Source organism: Theropithecus gelada, chromosome 9 (assembly GCF_003255815.1).
Source record: "Theropithecus gelada isolate Dixy chromosome 9, Tgel_1.0, whole genome shotgun sequence".
NCBI classification, from domain to species: Eukaryota; Metazoa; Chordata; class Mammalia; order Primates; family Cercopithecidae; genus Theropithecus; species Theropithecus gelada.
Window position 1 is genome coordinate 47604147 of NC_037677.1, and position 18554 is coordinate 47622700.

Sequence of the window (18554 nt, forward strand, 5' to 3'; positions counted from 1 at the left end):
TCCCGGCCTATTTGAACTTTCCAAAAATAACAGAATGCTCCAAGGTATTTGTCTGCAACTCCTGACAAATCTCCAGGCAGTCCCAGCAGATGAGCACATCCATGTCCCTCCCTGGTGCTCCCTGGGGGAGATTGGTGGCTTCCTGCTTGGAAAAAAATAGGGGCTTCCTGCAGCTAGGGACACAGCTAGCTGCTTCCTTCTCCCTAATGGAGAGGAGACACTCAGGTAAGATGGCAGTCCCCTGGAAGTCTCAGTCCTTAGAAGAAAAGAGTTCTAATACATTCCCATAAAATATTTCAAACGTGCAAAGAGAAAAATCCAAAACAGGAGTAAGAGCAGAATAGAGTGAGTTGGAAGACAGCCTAAATAGCGTGCTCAAGTGAGAAACATTCATGCAAACTGCCTGCATCAATGCCATGTTTTCGATGAGCATATTATCAGGGCTTCCTAAAGACGAAAGTGACTACACTATTTCCAACCACAGAATCTAAACTGCCTTATTTATCACCAAACAGCTTTAAGATGCTTACCTAACTCAAACTATCACTAGTATCATAAAGTAGTTTGAAGGCCCCTCTACTTCAATAAATACTTAAATAATAGCTAGATCAACTCAACCCATACATTGTCAAAATATTGGCCAAAACAGCAAATGCATATATATCAGTGCATCTGTTCCTTCCAGCAGCTAACACAGTTGTACAAACTCAGTGTGCTGCATTTTAAGGAACATTTGAAATGGATGGTGCAGACCTGAAGGTGGGAGGTCCTGCCTCCTCTTGTGTTCTTACTGAGGGTGGCAGAAAGTAAGTTTTCTCTTCCCCACCCAGAGTTTGGGCATGTGAGCCTATTCTGCCATCCTGTTTCAGACACTGTCTCTCTGTCTCTCTTCTTTTCCACAGGCCACCAAGCCTATTTGAGATGGAGGGTACTGGGGGAGACATTGTAAGTGAGCAGTCACAGGTTGGGGTGAAATTCATGCACACGACTGGACACTCATACTAACAAACGCTTAAAGCTAAACAAAGGCCAAAGACAACCCAGAGCCTTTAAAAAATCTCTCACACACCACAGAGCAAAACTGGAAAAACCCAATTCTACTTTCCCATCACAATTCAAAAAGGAGCTAAGCCTTCTGGGGACATTGGATGTTTCAGACTGAGAGAGGGTGGCTGACAGGGCCATCTTTTCTCAGCTGTCTGCAACCTGAGCCAGAGCCCTTCCTGGAGCCCTGGCAATTGCCCAGTGGCTCCCAGAAGACATCTCTTTGGACGTCCGGGCTCCCATTAGAATGTTTCAAGTTTGTTCAAGGTCTGAAGTCTGATGCGCAGAGGTAGCTCCATGACGCTAGTAATGGAATAACACTTCCTTTTTTGGTGAGGAAAGCCCAATGGGTCTTAGCTAACAAGCTCTCAGCTATGACTCTAAAAATACCCTGCAGCGAGCGCTGTTTGGCACTTCAATTTGTTTGCCAGGGGAGCGCTTAAGAACTCCACAGAATGCTTCAGATTCTCCACAGCTGCTCTGAGCTCTGTCCTCCTCTGGTGACCGCAGGAAGTGTATCGCTTTGGGAAAGCTGCTTGTTGCTTTTCACTTTTGAGTTCTTGGAATTCTGCTCTAAATGTCTAAAGCACAATTCCAGTCTTAGATTAATAACTAGCTTGGTTTTGAGTCTTCATTTGGCTCCTAGTCTGAACTATGCAAATACACGATTTGTGTACAGAAGAAAAAACCTAAAATTATACTTCCAAAGGGCTCAGTTGCTTCCTCTCTCTCCCTGTTACCCTCAGAAGAAACATCAGCCTCCCGAATCCTTTGTTGCCAGCAGCAGGAGCAGCTCTGGGCCTCATCAGCACAGGCGGCCTCAGTCGCCTACAAGTTGATGGTGTGTGCGTGCTTCTTGCACAGGGGTCTGTCCTTCTTGGAGTAGAACGGCTGCCCCTCCAGATTCACATGGCAGACCTGGAACAGAGAACAGACGTGCGTGAGACCCATGTGGCGGGGGACATGAGCAGATTTCAATCGCTCTTTTAAGAAAAAGCCCTGGCCAGGTGCGGTGGCTCAGTCCTGTAATCCCAGCACTTTGGGAGGCCAAGGAGGGCAGATCACTTGAGGTCAGGAGTCTGAGACCAGCCTGGCCAACATGGCGAAACTCCATCTCTACTAAATACAAAATATAAAAATTAGCCAGGGGCACGTTGGCTTGCGCCTGTAATCCCAGCTACTCGGGAAGGTTGAGGCAGAAGAATCTCTTGAACCTGGGAGAGAGAGGTTGCAGTGAGCTGTGATTGTGCCACTGCACTCCAGCCTGGGCAACAGAGTAAGACTCTGTCTAAAACAAAGAAAGAAAGAAAGAAGGAAAAAGCCTTGCCCCATGCATTGCAGAGAAAAGGCAACAGCCTATTTCTCCCATTATGAATTCTTAACGACAGAAGCAGAGTACATGAGTTGGACTATGTAAAAACTAAGATTCTTGAAGAACACAGAATAAAATCAAATGAAATTAATTAAATCTAATGGAATAGAGAAAATACACACTATGAAGCTGACCAATTCATGCTATCCAAAATGTATAAAGAGTCAATGCAAGTTCACAAGTCAATATACCACAGAGAGGATTCACATCTAAAGAAAATAGTAAACTAACAAACACATCAGAGAAGATTGTACTCACTAATAATTAAAGAAAAAGCAAATTAAAACTGCCCTGATGCCAGGCGCAGTAGCTCATGCCTATAATCCCTATGCTTTGGGAGGCTGAGGCAGGAGGATTTTTTGAGGCCAGGTGTTTGAGACCAGCCTGGGCAACATAGTGAGCCTCTGTCTCTACCAAAAAAAAAAAAAAAGAAGATTAGTTAAAAAATATTATAAGAAAAACTGCCCTGAGATACCACTAGACACCTATTAATCTAGCAAGACAAATAAAACAAGAAAACCTCAATGGCTTGTCACCTTTAACCTAACATGCCTCTAGCCAAAAAGCTTAAAAAAAAAACCACAAAGTATTCAATCAAAAATCAGCAATGCCAAAAAGGAACAAGGCCTACTGGTGGACTGCTGGAGACACACGAGTGAGCTCAGTGTTCCATAGGGAATCTGGCCATGTTGAACAAGAACCACTGAGATGTGCCTACCCTATAACCCAGTAATGCCATGCTAGAGAATTTATCCTGCAGAACCAACTCTGCAGAATAAGAAAGCAACCTGTGCTCAACTAGAAACTGAAAACTACTAAAATTTCTCTCAATAGGGAGATGATTCAGTAAATTTTCAAGGTGTATTTTTCCAATGGAATGCCACCATTTAAAAAGATAGATATGGGCCAGGCACGGTGGCTCATGCCTGTAATCCCAGCACTTTGGGAGGCCAAGGCAGGAGGACCACAAGATCAGGAGTTTGAGATCAGCATGACCAACATGGTGAAACCTCATCTCTACTAAAAATACAAAATTAGCCGGGTGTGGTGGTGCGTGCCGGTAATCCCAGCTACTCAGGAGGCTGAGGCAGGAGAATCGCTTGAACCCGGGAGTCCGAGGTTGCAGTGAGCCAAGATTGCACCACTGTACCCCAGTCTGGACGACAAAGTGAGACGCTGTCTCAAAAAAAAAAAAAAAAAAAAGATATGGAAAAGTATGCAGAGAAATATACAAAAAACAAAAGAGATGAAATTCTTTTTTGTTTTCTTTTTTTTTTTTTTTTTTGAGATGGAGTCTTACTCTGTCACCCAGGCTGGAGTGCAATGGTGTGATCTCGGCTCACTGCAACCTCCACCTCCCAGGTTCAAGCAATTCTCCTGCTTCAGCCTCCCTAGTAGCTGGGATTACAGGCACCCACCACCACATCCAGCCATTTTTTTTTTTTTTTTTTTTGGTAGTTTAATAGAGACAGGGTTTCACCATGTTGGCCAGGCTGATCTCGAGCTCCTGACCTCAAGCAATCCACCTGCCTCGGCCTCCCAAAGTGCTGGGATTACAGGCATAAGCCACCGTGCCCAGCCCAAGAGATGAAATTCTATATCCCCATGATGACAACATAGAGTATAGTCTGAGGAAGAGAACTAATATTTGTGGGGGCTACCATGGACCAAGCAGGATGCCAAACACTATATACAGCAGCTCATTTAATTCTCATGAAAACCTTACAAGGTAGGTATGCCTTTCTCCCACTTCACAAATGAAAAAACTGGAGCTCAGAGGGCGCCTATGTCTTTCTTAAGTCGCAGACCTAGTAAGTTGTAGGGCTGGGAATCTCTGTCCAGGTCTATAAGACTCCAGTTCTATGCTAATTTTTCCCCTACCCCATAACAGAAAGGGGCTGTGTTTATTTGAAATTGTTCTGGGTTCATGGGTTTGTATGGAGGTAGCCCTCTGAGTTTGTCAGACTACTAGTATGTAAGCTAGGCCCTGGGTTGGCAATATGCCAGTATGTCAGAGTCTGCCAGGAAGTCACATTGGCTGGCATGGGTCCCAGCCTAGGAGAGGGCAGTGAAGATCCCTGCTGGGGGGCAGAATTGGGAGCCATCTCCAGGACACTGACATCAGGAGGAGTGCAGGTGGAGTCCCCACATACAGGTATCCCCCAAGGAAACAGAAATCACCCTCCAGAGTTGAGCTTGGGGCAATGTGCATGTATCCAGTCCAAGAGAGTTGGAAAGGAAAAGGGCACCACGCTGGCCCCATGTGCAAGGCTCTGATGGTCCAGTTGGGGACATTATACCTAGGATCACACAGGGCTTCCAGTGGGTCCTGGGAGCCAATGAGCTGCAAAAGTGTTTGAAAACATCCCAGGTGGATGCAGTGATGCTGAGTATAACCAGGCTTGTGTGGAGGCCTCAAGCTGCTGGTGGCAATTTAAAGACTAATGCAAAAAGATGGACACCCAAGATCTAACTGGTGAGAATGGGCTTTAAGGAAGACAGAAAGGCAGCTCTGGAGTGAGTCAGCCTGTCAGTGACTGCAGCTGTGGCTGGGAGACCCTACCTGGTCTGGGACAATGCTGGTTGCTTGTGAGAACTTCGGGATGAGTCAGGCTGGGGAGAGAAGGTGTCCAGGGACTGAAGACCAACAAATGAGAAAGGGACAGAACCTCAAATATGGCTCATAGGTGAGATGGGGCTGAGGGTGGGAACCCTCACAGGGAGTTGTGCCCAGTGTCTTCTTGATGCAAGGTGCTTCATGGTGGAGGAGGCCTCCTGCCCACCCAGCATAGGGGACAACAGGGATGGTCTAACCCCCAGGCTCTGTGGCTGGGTGACATCAGGGCCTGGCTATAAAGGGGTGGTGACCATGAACAGTGCTGACCGCAGGTCCCAGCAGAGTTAGGGTAATAAACTAGGCCAGCTGCAGCAGCCCCTAGGACTGCCTACAAAAGTTATACCACTGCCCATCCGCTCCTGATACCCACACCAGTAGGGAAGGGCAAGACTTAGAGCAAAAGAAGGATTGGTAAGACATTTTTCCTCCACTAAGGTCAGACCCGGCCGGGCATGGTGGCTCAAGCCTGTAATCCCAGCACTTTGGGAGGCCGAGACGGGCGGATCACGAGGTCAGGAGATCAAGACCATCCTGGCTAACACAGTGAAACCCTGTCTCTACTAAAAAAAAATACAAAAAACTAGCCGGGCGAGGTGGCGGGCGCCTGTAGTCCCAGCTACTCGGGAGGCTGAGGCAGGAGAACGGCGTGAACCCGGGAGGCGGAGCTTGCAGTGAGCTGAGATCGTGCCACTGCACTCCAGCCTGGGCGACAGAGCGAGACTCCGTCTCAAAAAAAAAAAAAAAAAAAAAAAGTCAGACCCTTTCCATTGGAACTCAAGTGTCAGTGCCAGACAGAAGCTTAACTTTCACCCTGACTCACACTGCACTTCTCAGGCTCCCAGCCTTCACTTTATATGCTTTGGACTTGAGGGGTACTGTCCTGTTCTACTTTTGAATTGCTCACATCTGTTGCTTTGTTCGCCTTTCAAGATTCTAGATTCCGTCAAGGTAGAGACTTGTTCTGGGACACTCTTGTATTCCCCAAATGCCAGGAATATTTGGTACACTGAGTTAGTCTAAAAATGTGCTATCTGAGATCTCACTGGTGAGAAAACAGCACATCAGCTGGGAGAGCTACTCCAGATCTTTCTCTTACTAAGTTTTTGGAAGTTACAGGAAAATACATGCTCATCAAAAGTGATTTGGAAATATGAAGTGACAGAAAGAGGACCAAAAAAAAAAAAATCCCTCATGTCCCTCAAAGTTTTCCAATCAAAAGGTTTCTTCCCAATGTTAAAACTACGTTCCAGCTGGGTGCAGTGGCTCACACCTGTAATCCCAGCACTTTGGGAGGTTGAGGTGGGTGGCTCATAAGACCAGCCTGGCCAAGATGGTGAAACCCCATCTCTACTAAAAATACAAAAATTAGTCAGGCCTGGTGGTGGGCGCCTGTAATCCCAGCTACTCAGGAGGCTGAGGCAGAGAATTGCTTGAACCTGGGAGGTGGAGGTAGCAGTGAGCTGAGATCGTGCCACTGCACTCCAGCCTGAGCGACAGAGCAAGACTCTGTCTCACAAAAAAAAAAAAAACAACCATGTTCCACTTCACTATATGTTGACAGGGCAGTGAGTACCATGCAGGCTGGTTTGGAGGGAGACCTAACGATCTCCATGCTGATCCTCCAAAGGGCAGTGCTATGGGCCTCTCACAGGCTGGACTTCACTCTCTGGAACTTATTTGTAATATCAGCCTGAGCCACCCCAAGCTTTACGGCTTCTTCTGGTCTCTCTCTTGGACTTTTGCTGTTGTGACTCAGCTGAAATTGCGAGGCTTGCAGGAGCAGACCCACACTCACCTTTGCCACAATTCCCTCTGCATGTGACACAGACCTCTCATCAGCCCGCCCGTGGAAAACAGGCCTTCTGTGCCACTGTCTTCCTGGACCTTCCCCAGGTCTCTTGGATCCTTCCAGAAGTTGGGTAACCAGATGTGCAGGCAGTGCCTCAGGACTAGACAAGTCATGGCTTGAATGTAAGGTTCAGAGAGCCCTGTGCTGTGCCTGACACAGGGGAGCTATAACTTTGCAGGGGACAACCCCAAAGCCAGTATATTTACACCATTGTCTCTTTTTGGAGGGGATGTATTTTAAACACCCTAAAAGATAACTAGAGAATCTGTTCAAAGAGCTGGAAAATCAGAGCGTTAAGGGGTTGAACTGCATTCCACAAAATTCACATGCCAGAAGGCAGAGTTAGGAGTGAGCCAAGATCGTGCCATTGTACCCCAGCCTGGGCAACAACAGTGAAACTCCGTCTCAAAAAAAAAAAAAAAGCGGAGCTTGCAGTGAGTGGAGATCGCGCCACTGCACTCCAGCCTGGGTGACAGAGCAAGACTCCATCTCAAAAAAAAAAAAAAAAAAAAAAAGAGGAGAACCACACAGAGACAGACACACTCAGAAGAGAATGTCATGTGAAGACACACACACAGAGGGGAGACAGCCTTGTGATAATGGAGGCAGGGATTGGAGTTACACAGCTGCAAGCCAAGAAATGCCAAGGATTGCTGGCAACCACTAGAAGCTCGGAGAGAGAGTATGGCCTCCTGTCAGCACCTTGATATAGGACTTCTGGCCTCCTGAACTGTGAAAGCATTCATTTCTGTTGTTTGAGCCATCAGTTTGCAGTAATTTGTCAAGGCAGCCCTAGCAAACCAACACACAGAGTGAATACAGTGCGTCCCACAGATGGCAGGGTATGGAAGCAAAGTGTAGAACCGAAAGCATATGTCCATAAACTTGATGACTAGGGTCATCCTATGTCATAAGTCTATAAAAATTATTCAAGTAAAAACTGTACAGGTATTTCATACATTTCCAAAATTTACCTTGAGAAACTCTGGTTAAAAAAAATAGTAGGGGTGTCTTAATTTTCCCAAATCAGCCAGGCGCGGTGGCTCACACCTGTATTCCCACAACTTTGGGAGGCTGAGGCGGGTGGATCACCTGAGGTCAGGAGTTTGAGACCAGCCTGGCCAACATGGTGAAATCCCCTCTCTACTAAAAATACACAAAATTAGCCAGGCATGGTGGTGTGTGCCTGTAGTCCCAGCTACTCGGGAGGCTGAGGCAGAAGAATTGCTTGAACCCAGGAGGCAGAGGTTGCAGTGAGCCGAGATCGCTCTACTGCACTCCAGCCTGGGCAACAGGAGCAGAAACTCCATTGCAAAAAAAAAAAAAAAATCAAATCAAGATTAGTCAATAACAGATTGACATTAGGGGGCTTTCTCAGGGATGACTGTTTCCTACCTCTCCCTCAGAGTCTAAATGCCTGTAGGCACACCATCATGTGCCCACCCCAACCCAAAACCTTCAGAAGGAAAATGCCAGTCTCATACTAAAAGTGACGCAGCTGTTCAGCAGAAATAAGTAGCACACAATTAATAGTTAATCCAGGGCTTATCTCCTGGCAGCTATATATCAAGAAAGGACCACTTAGGAAAATAAAATGATACTCAGTCTTGCTTTCCAAAGGTTCTACCAAGAGAAACCCTGTCTCAGCTTTTCATAGGATTAGTCAGCTCCAATCTAGTGCTTGGGGTAACAATTTGGAGGGGAAAACCCTCAAGTCACTCCATCATATCTGAAGTGACATATAACCATGGGAAGTCAACTGCCCCTCTCAAAGCCAAGCATCATCTGCTGCTCTTGCCCACTGACAACACTGCTGGTGAGACAAGCCGCTGGTTTGCCAAACCCTGGGACACTCTGTTGTCTTTAACGAAATGGAAAGTAACAAAGCCACACTGGCTTATAAATAATTATTAGGAATGAAACTTTGTTCGACTGTGATGTATCGAGGCATCATGGTGTTTGCCAGCTTTTAAAAATGATCAGGATGTCAGAAAGCTAGCATGGCAAGGGATGTAGAGGGTGGTCATCTGGTTCCCACTTCCTCCCTCCTGCCTCTTCTCAGAAAGCCAGAGCCCCAAGCTAGAGACATACTGCGCAAATGAAGCAGGTGTCATGCCAGGTGTGGCCCAGGGCTTCAATAAACTTGTCGCCGGCCTCCACGGGGAAATCACAGCCGTGACACTTGGTGCTGAACAGATTGATGTAGTCTGAAATGAAAAGCAGAGTGAAGACCACGCACCCAGTAGGGCAGTGGGGACCCAAAGCCAAGACAACCCCCAAATCAGTGGGCAGGGGCAGGGGGTGAAATCTGATTGGTTGTTTGTAATCTCACAGATGAAATACTCAGTTACATGACTGATAGTTTTCCATTTTCCAATCATTGCACTGATGTTCAGACCCAGGCTTAGACACCATCTCATGCTAGTTTGATTTGCAAACACTTTCTGGAACTGTCATTAACATTCTGCAGGGAGATTGTCTCCTCTGCTTCTGTCACCTCTAATAGACCAAACAGATCAAGCCCCAAAGAGAAAACAATCCACGTTTCCAAACGGCTATGCTTACTTTGGAAGAATGAGGGTCCAACGTATTTAAGAGTTATGGAATGTTCTTTGCTTGGCCATTCTTCTGTCATGGGGCATTTGTGTTGACAACAAGTTTTTACTACTATAAAGACTATTTTAACTATTTTATTGGGGCATGTCCTCCTCCTCCTTCCCTACCCCCAACCAAGGAGATAATGCTATTAAGTATTATTTATATGATGCTTTGCAATTTACCAAGCATTTTCACATGGATGATGTTATTTACAAGTATCTCAATGTCAGGGACTACATCTTAGCTTTCTTTGCACTCCCAGCACAATGACTGACACACAGTCAATATCCAAAACATACATAGGGAATGAACGCATTAACCAATTAATCAGTTAATCAGTGAATGAGTCTGATCACAAAATCCCTCAGAGATTGAACTATTATTATCTTTTTGTTTTGTTTTGTGTATGAGAAAATTGAGACTCAAAGAGGTGAAGGGCCCAGCCAGCATCCCACAGCTGAGGCACAGTGGGTCAGGTTCTGTGCTCCTTCACCAGGGCAGCTGTCCTCTCTGGCCCAAAGGGGCTACAGTTCTACCACACTGGCTGTAGAACATCTCTAGATTATTCTAGAAAAGCTCCATCCCATTTACAAAGCCTTCATCCCTCCTGAGAGGTGTACGCATTCCTCCACAACTCTTCTACAGTTGGCTTCTTCTTAAGTAATTTCCTGTTCTTCTTGTGGACAGTATGTCCATTCATTGTCTTAGACCACGTCTTACTGAGTGCCAGTGTGCCATGGGGGTTACAAAATTGGACTCTGAATAAAGGAAGAGCTAAGTTCAAATCCCAACTCTACTAAGAAACATTCAAACCTGGGGTAAGTCACCTAACTTCTCAAGGTCTCAACTTACTTATCTATATAATGGGAATAATTATTGTACTGAACTCTTGGGGTTTTGAGTGGATTAAATAAGATAATGTAAGTGAAGTATTTGGCACAAGCACTCAAAAATGTTGGCTCTTATTTTGAAAGTCTTCGTAACTGAAGCAAGGAGGGAAGGGAACCATGATTTGAGTGCCATTGTGCCTCTTGTTTAATCCTCATGACATCTCTGTGAAGAGATAATATTCTTTATTTATTTATTTATTTATTTATTTATTTTTGTGATGGAGTCTTGCTCTGTCACCAGGTTGGAGTGCAGTGGCATGATCTTGGCTCATTGCAACCTCCACCACCCGAGTTCAAGCAATTCTCCTGCCTCAACCTCCCGAGTAGCTGGGAGGACAGGCATGTGCCACCACACCCAGCTAATTTTTTTCTGTATTTTTAGTAGAAACGGGGCTTCACCATTATGGCCAGGATGGTCTCGATCTCTTGACCTTGTGATCCGCCCGCCTCGGCCTACCAAAGTGCTGGGATTACAGGTGTGAGCCACCGTGCCCAGCCTATTTCTTTATTTTTTGAAAGCAGACTCTCACTCTGTCACCTAGGCTGGAGTACAGTGGCACAATCTCAGCTCGCTGCAACCTCTGCCTCCCAGGTTCAAGCAATTCTCCTGCCTCAGCCTCCCAAGTAGCTGGGATTACAGGCACGTGCTACCACGCCTAGCTAATTTTTGTATTTTCAATAGAGATGGGGTTTCACCATATTGGCCAGGCTGGTCTTGAACTCCTGACCTCAAGTGATCCACCCACCTTGGTCTCCCAAAGTGCTGGGATTACAGGCATGAGCCACTGCGCCTGGCCTAGTATTCCCATTTTAAAGGGGAGGAAACTGACTGAAGAGGTTCCATCACATAAGTCATAAGGAGCAGCCCCAGTCCTGATGGACTCCAATGTTCATCCTACTTCCATGGTTTTACGCTGTCTCCAGCTACTTATCGGCCTGCCATTGAGCTTTGATCAGTTACACTTATCTCTCGCATATGTTTTCCAATATACAGCTTCCCCTTTTGTGCCTAATTGTAGCTTGTCATGCAAATGCTCTTATGTATCCTGGTCCATCAATCCTCTCTGATGGAACACTTAATTTCTTTAGTAGGCAGAAATGCATTGCCTTGCCAGAGCTAAGAAAACATCATACGGCCGGGCACGGTGGCTCACGCCTGTAATCCCAGCACTTTGGGAGGCTGAGGCGGGCGGATCACGAGGTCAGGAGATCGAGACCATCCTGGCTAACATGGTGAAACCCCGTCTCTACTAAAAATACAAAAAATTAGCCAGGCGTGGTGGTGGGCGCCTGTAGTCCCAGCTACTCGGGAGGCTGAGGCAGGAGAATGGCGTGAACCCAGGAGGCGGAGCTTTCAGTGAGCCGAGATCCAGCCACTGCACTCCAGTCTGGGCGACAGAGCAAGACTCCGTCTCAAAAAAAAAAAAAAAAAGAAAACATTGTTCTGCTTCCTTTAGAAAGTTAACAGCACAGGTTGCAGTTCACTCTGTGCTCTGCAGGAACTTACTACTATGTGGTATGGGCTGACTCGTCTCCACCTGAGAACTAGTCCTTCACCCCACTTACGACTTCTTTCTTATCACTCCCAGGTGGTCTCATGGTGCCCTGGACTTTCTCTTACACCTCCATGTCTCTGTGTAAACCAGGCCCTGGGCTTAGAAAACCATCCCCACTTTCTGTACCTGAGAGAATCTCTGCAATCTTTTGTGCTAGACTGTACTTCAAGGAAGTCTTCATCCCCTGCCTACCCCAACCAAGAGTGATGAGATGGCCTTGCTGAAGGCTTTCTCTGGGCTTCCCTCCTCCATTTATCCATGTATCCTATCCATTCATTCATCACCTCCTTTTTTTTTTTTTTTTTTAGATAAAGTCTTGCTCCGTCACCCAGGATGGAATGCAATGATATGGTCACAGTTCACTGCAACCTCAACTTCCTGGGCTCAAACTATGCTCCCACCTCAGGTTCCTGAGCAGCTGGGACCACAGGTGTGCACCACCACGGTCAGCTACTTCAATTTTTTTTTCTTCCAGAAACGGGGTTTCCCTATATTGTCCAAGCTGGTCTTAAACTCCTGGGCTCAAGGGGTCCTCCTGCCTTGGCCTCCTAAAGTACTATGATTACAGGCGTGAGCCACCAAGCCGGGCTGTGTTCCATATTTAAATAAATATAAAAATTAAATTAAATGGTTCAAACAACTAATTAAATAGTGATTCCTTCTCTTACTGGCTTTTCACAGATTAAGCTATTAAAGTGGCTTGAATTGGCCAGGTGCGGTGGCTCATGCCTGTAATCCCAGCACTATGGGAGGCCGAGGCGGGTAGATCACGAGGTCAGGAGTTCAAGACCAGCCTGGCCAAGATGGTGAAACCCTGTCTCTACTAATAATACAAAAATTGGCCAGGCTTGGTGGCAGGAACCTGTAATGCCAGCTATTTGGGAGGCTGAGGCAGAGAACTGCTTGAACCCGGAAGGCGGAGGTGGCAGTGAGTCAAGATCGCGCCACTATACTCCAACCTGAGCAACACAGCGAGACTCTGTCTCCAAAAAAAAAAAAAAAAAAAAAAAAAAAGGCTCGAATTTACTTCTGGAATGCCTTGTCTTGCCCACTGATTAATTTTTCTGTTTTAAATTCGATTCCGTATGATTTGGAGAATTGTCACTTTGTTTTAAAATTTGGTAGCACGGGTCTGATCCTAATATATATATTTTTTAAGTTGGCATTTTTCTTCACTCGTTTCTACAAAAGGAGAACATTGCTGGTACCAAATAAAGTCTGTGCATGGGCATTTTCCACAAGGAGCATAATCTAGCTCATTTATTTATTCCTTCCTTTATTTCTCTCTTTAAGTCTTTCTAATTTTCTTTGACTCTCTCTTGTCCCAAGCTGAATTACTACCCTCGCATTTAATGGATTTTATTGCTATTGTAAAAGGATTTCCATCCATCAAATTGCGGGTGCTCTGTGTTGAAAAGGGGCTTAGTACTCTTCTAGAGCAATGATTCCCAAACGTCAGAAGCACATGGAGGGTTTGTTGAAACACAGGGTGCCAGGCTCCCCTCTAGAGTTTCTAATTCACCAGATCTGGGGTGGGGCCTGAAGATCTGCATTTCTAACAAGTTCTCAGGTGATGTTGCTGCTGGTGCTGGGACCACACTTCGAGAAACACTTCTGATTCCCACACCTAACTGAAACACCTGGGTAGGGTGGGGCACCCTATGAAATGCTGCTTCTGTGGGTCTGAGGTAGGTCTGAAAAATCTATTTTCTCTCTAGTTTGTTAAGTTCCCTAGGTGACCGTGATGCCAGGTTTGGGAACTGCCCAGGTGCAGGTTCATCTGTGAAGGGCTGACCCTCCTACCTCTCTTCCTTATATGCAGTTGTCAGCTTATCTTTGCAGCCAGCTGAAGCATTTTTCAGCCTAGACCCTATCATTCTGGCTCAATATGCAGATTTGACAGGACTCCCTTCTGTGTCTTCTTCCAAATTGTTGATTAAAATGACAAGACATAAAAATGAAGTTTCACCTCATACCCATTAGGATAACTACTATTTTAAAAAAAACAGAAAATAACAAGTGTTTGCAAGGCTACCAGAGAAATTGGAACCTTTGTACTCTGTTAATGAGTTTGTAACACAGTGCAGCCGTTATGGAAAACAGTAAGAGGTTCCTTACAAAATCAAAAATAGAACAAAATCAAAAATAGGCATGGTGGCTCATGCCTGTAATCCCAACACTTTGGGAGGCCAAGGCAGGAGGATTGCTTGAGCCCTGGATTTCAAGACCAGCCTGGGCAACATAGCAAGACCTCATCTCTACAAAAAATTATGAAAATTGGCTAGGCATGGTGGCAGATGTCTGAAGTCCCAGCTACAGGATTAGGTGGGAGGATCAACTGAGCCCAGGAGGACAAGGTTGCAGTAAGCCATGATTGTGCCACTGCACTCCAGCCTGGACAACGGAGGAGGAAATGGAGACTCAGAAGGGGTAAATAATTTGCCCATCGCCATTCAGCCTGGAAGTGGCCCATGCGGGATTCGAGTCTGGGTCTCTCCAGGTACCTAGGTCTGAAGGTAAATCTACTTCCTCACTGTCTTCTGTTAACACTAGACCATCTTCTTCCTGGATCTTCTTACTCAAAACATCATTTTTGAGAATCTTTTTGGGGGAGTTGCTATGACAAGGGGCAGCAGTGATAATGGAAATCTATCATTCTTTCAAAAGCCTCAGACACAAATTGAGGCTTATCTCAAATAATAGAAGTTATAATGCTTTTTTTTTTTTTTTTTTTTTTTNGCCCCTGCTCTAAGGATCTGTTGAACATTGAGCTTGATTTAGGGTTTTTGGCAGAAGAAATTTTTTTTTTGTTTGTTTGTTTTTTTGAGACAGAGTCTCGCTCTGTCGCCCAGGCTGGAGTGCAGTGGCCGGATCTCAGCTCACTGCAAGCTCCGCCTCCCAGGTTTACACCATTCTCCTGCCTCAGCCTCCCGAGTAGCTGGGACTACAGGTGCCCGCCACCTCGCCCGGCTAGTGTTTTGTATTTTTTTTAGTAGAGATGGGGTTTCACCGTGTTAGCCAGGATGGTCTCGATCTCCTGACCTCGTGATCCACCCGTCTCTGCCTCCCAAAGTGCTGGGATTACAGGCTTGAGCCACCGCGCCCGGCTGTTATAATGCTTTTAGTAGAAGAATACTAGCAATCTGTATAAGCATAACAGCACTTTCTTTAACTACCAATCAATATCATATGCTCATAAGAAACGAAAGGACTGGTGTTATCTTCTCCCTTTTACAGATATAGAAACTGAGGCACGGAGTAACTAAGTGGCATGTTTCAGGTCATTCAGTTAACTTCAGAGCTGGGAAGGGCATTCACTAGTACAAGAACCCAAGACGTTTCTTTTCTTTCTTTTTTTTATTTTTTTTTCAGATGAAGTCTCACTGTGTCGCCCAGGCTGGAGTGAAATGGCAGTATCTCAGCTCACTGCAACCTCTGCCTCCCGGGTTCAAACGATTCTCCCATCTCGGCCTCCCAGGTAGCTGGGATTACAGACACCCGCCATCATGCCTGGCTATTTTTGTAGAGACGGGGTTTCACCGTGTTGGTCAGGCTGGTCTTGAACTCCTGACCTCAGGTGATTTGCCCGCCTTGGCCTCTCAAAGTGCTGAGATTACAGGCGTGAGCCACCGCGCCAGGCCAAGACTTTTATTTTCTAATTCACAGTCGGGGAAAGAAGTTTTAATTTTGTTTTGCTTTTTCCCTTGAGGAACTGAATGTTTTCTCTTTTCTGGTTTTAAAGTAAACTAACTTACTGTGTTTCTCTTTTTGCCCTCAAATTTGTTACCTGGTTAGTCCCTGCAGCTCTGTTATTCTTCATAATCGGCATGCTTGCTTTTACCACCTCTGATTTTCTGGTTCTACTGTCTTAGCCTTCATGTCTGTGTTACCTTTTCTGGAATCTGCTTCAGAAAGGTCTGAAGGGGAAAGTCTCTGAATAAATGAGTGACTGACTCCCACCTATCTAATGACGTGCTTTGTCTCCTGAATTTACAATAATTTACTCGGCATTTTAACATAACATATAGCATTTTGGGGGTACAGAGAAACTCTGAATTCACTCAGTGAGATTACAGGAATCTGAAGGAACATCAAAGTCTGATAAATATCATAGGGGCAGAGGAAGGGGTCTCGCATATTTGATGCTCTACATGCCTTCTCTGGTGTAATCCTCACCACGGTTCTCTAAGGCGGGTGTTTACAGATTAGGAAAGTAAGGCTCAGAGAACGTTACTAACTTGCTCAGGATTACAAAGCAGCCCGAAGTGGAACCAGGAATAGAATGAAGGACAAAGTCCATAGCCAAGGCCTTTTCAGAATAGACCTTGTGGTCTCCAAATCAAAATAACCTGAAAGGTTTCCCAAGTGGTCATAAGATGGCAACTTGTGAGCTACATTTTTTTTTTTTTTTTTTTTTTTTGAGATACAGGATCCTACTCTGTTGCCTAGGTTGAATACAATGGTGCTATCACAGGTTACTGCAGACTTGAACTCCTGGACTCAAATGATCCTCCCACTTCAGCCTCCTGAGTAGCTGGGACTACAAGCACGCACCACTACACCTGGCTAATGTTTATATTTTTTGCAAAGACTGGGTCTTGCTATGTTGCTGGTTTCAAACTCCTGGGCTCAAGCAATTCTTCTGCCTCGGCCTCCCAAAGTGCTGGGATTAAGGTGTGAGCCACCTACCCAACCAGATCCACATATTTGATGCATAAAATAAGCTATAGACTCTGCACCTCACTCTCCCCAAAGCTACAACCATATGGGCAGGGGAGATAGTTAACTTCCTTTGTGTGATATTAGCATGATTCTACCATTAAAAACAAAAACAAAGGTTTCTTCCAGAAATAAAGGCCTCTGGGTGGCTGGATGTGAATGGATTAGGCAGGAGTTAGTTCCCTGTGCCTGCCCCTTTCTCCCAGTCTGCAGGGCCTCCCCGCATGCCATCAAAGTGTTCCTACCTTTCTCGCAGTAGGGCTCCCCATCTTCCATGTGGAAGAGGCTGTTTCCGAAAGGCTTCTTGCAGGCCGCACAGACGAAGCAGGTGGTGTGCCATGTCTGTCTCAAGGCATGCATCACTTCCTGGGGGAAAGAGCCTGAGCTCAGGACAGAAAGCAGAAAGGGAGCGGGCTTGACTACCCCACCAGGCTCCGGCCACTGCCCGAGCATCCTACTGGGGAATAGGGCAGGAGAGCTCAGGATGCAGGCCTCGGTCACTCTGAAGAAAGACCCAGGGGCGGCAGAGAAGGGGTTGTCACTCTCCAGCTGGGTGCCAGGTCTTGTGCATTCTTACATAAACTGTGATGCTTAATCCTCCCATTAAACCTGGGAGGAGGTACTGCTTATTACTGTCATTTACCAAAGAGGCATTGAGGGTCAAGGCCACATTCTGGTGAGTGGTAAAGTCAGGTTATGAAGCAATCACTTGCTTTGCAGAAGTTCCACCACCACTTCAAGCTGTGTGGTACAGGCGCACAATCATCTCTTGCATCAAGTTCATTTATCCCCAAGTTTATTGGTGGCAAACCAATTCCCTTTCAGGATAAAAATGGAGTTGCTTTCTCTCTGTTACCAGCAACTTCTTGGCTTCCTAATGGGACCCCATGATCTTGGGGAAGGGCTGGGGAAGAGACGTGGGTCAGAGGAAAGGGAGGCTGTCCACTTACCCCCATAATTTTGGTGTTGCACTTGGCACAGAGTGGGGCAAAGAACTGCTCATAACATCGCTCACAGTAAACGTTGTTCTGCTCTTCCACAAAGCACACATCTGCCAGGGAACTCTTGCAGTAGGCACAGTTGAACTCCTCAGGGTGCCAAGAACGGCCCATGGCTACCAGAAATGGGCCCCTGGGGAAGCAGAGAATGGCACCCAGTAAGGCAGCCCCCAGAACTTGGAACTAGGTATTTCAAGAACCCCAACACTGTTTATACTTTTACCCAATAACTCTGACTTTTGTGACTGTTCTGATGAAGTAATGTGAAATTCAGAGAAAGCTCCATGCAGAAAGGTGATCATTGTTGCATCACTTACAATAAAGAAAACCAGGAAGCAACTCAAACATCTACCAATAGGGGACTGGGTAAACATATCATAGAATTCAGTTGACCACTGATAATGATAGTAAGATATCCAATAATGATGATGCTGATGGCTAACATTTATTAAGTGATTACTGTGTGTCAGGTTCTAGTCAAGAGACTTTTGCATTTATTAACTTGCTTAATTGTCACAACAATCCTACGAAGTAGGTACTATTATAATACCCATTTTTAGATAGGGAAACTGAGGCACACAGAGTTTGAACAACTTGTTTAAGGCCATAGGGCTAGTAAGTGGTAGACCCAGGATACAAACCTGTATTGTCTAGCTCCAGGTTAGCAGTCAGAACAGTGGGACTACAAGGACATTTCTTTATATTCTAATTTTTATTTTTCTGTGTTTTCTAATTCTTCACTAATGAATATGTATTACCTTAGTTTTAAATAAAAGTGTATTTTTCATGCATATAAGCTCACACCACACATGCATACAAACATACTGTATTCAAACAACAGCACCCATGGTCCATGGCTTCTAAGTGTGAAATCACTTGTTTTCATTTTAGTCTGGCAGATGCCCACCAAC

General features: G+C 45.7%; 1 protein-coding gene across 3 annotated transcripts in view; it reads right to left on the reverse strand.

Annotated features, from left to right (window-relative positions):
• Positions 1-1077: 1077 nt before the first annotated feature.
• The window catches only part of LDB3 (LIM domain binding 3), a 68658-nt gene continuing 51181 nt past the window's right edge, over positions 1078-18554 (reverse strand). For all 3 annotated transcript variants that reach the window (XM_025396200.1, XM_025396197.1, XM_025396199.1), the window contains 4 exons: positions 17596-17776; positions 16891-17011; positions 8974-9089; positions 1078-1962 (listed from right to left, as the gene is read on the reverse strand). In XM_025396200.1, coding sequence (XP_025251985.1) covers positions 1873-1962; positions 8974-9089; positions 16891-17011; positions 17596-17776 — 508 coding nt within the window. In that variant the 3' untranslated portion in view covers positions 1078-1872. The remainder of the gene's footprint in view (positions 1963-8973; positions 9090-16890; positions 17012-17595; positions 17777-18554) is intronic.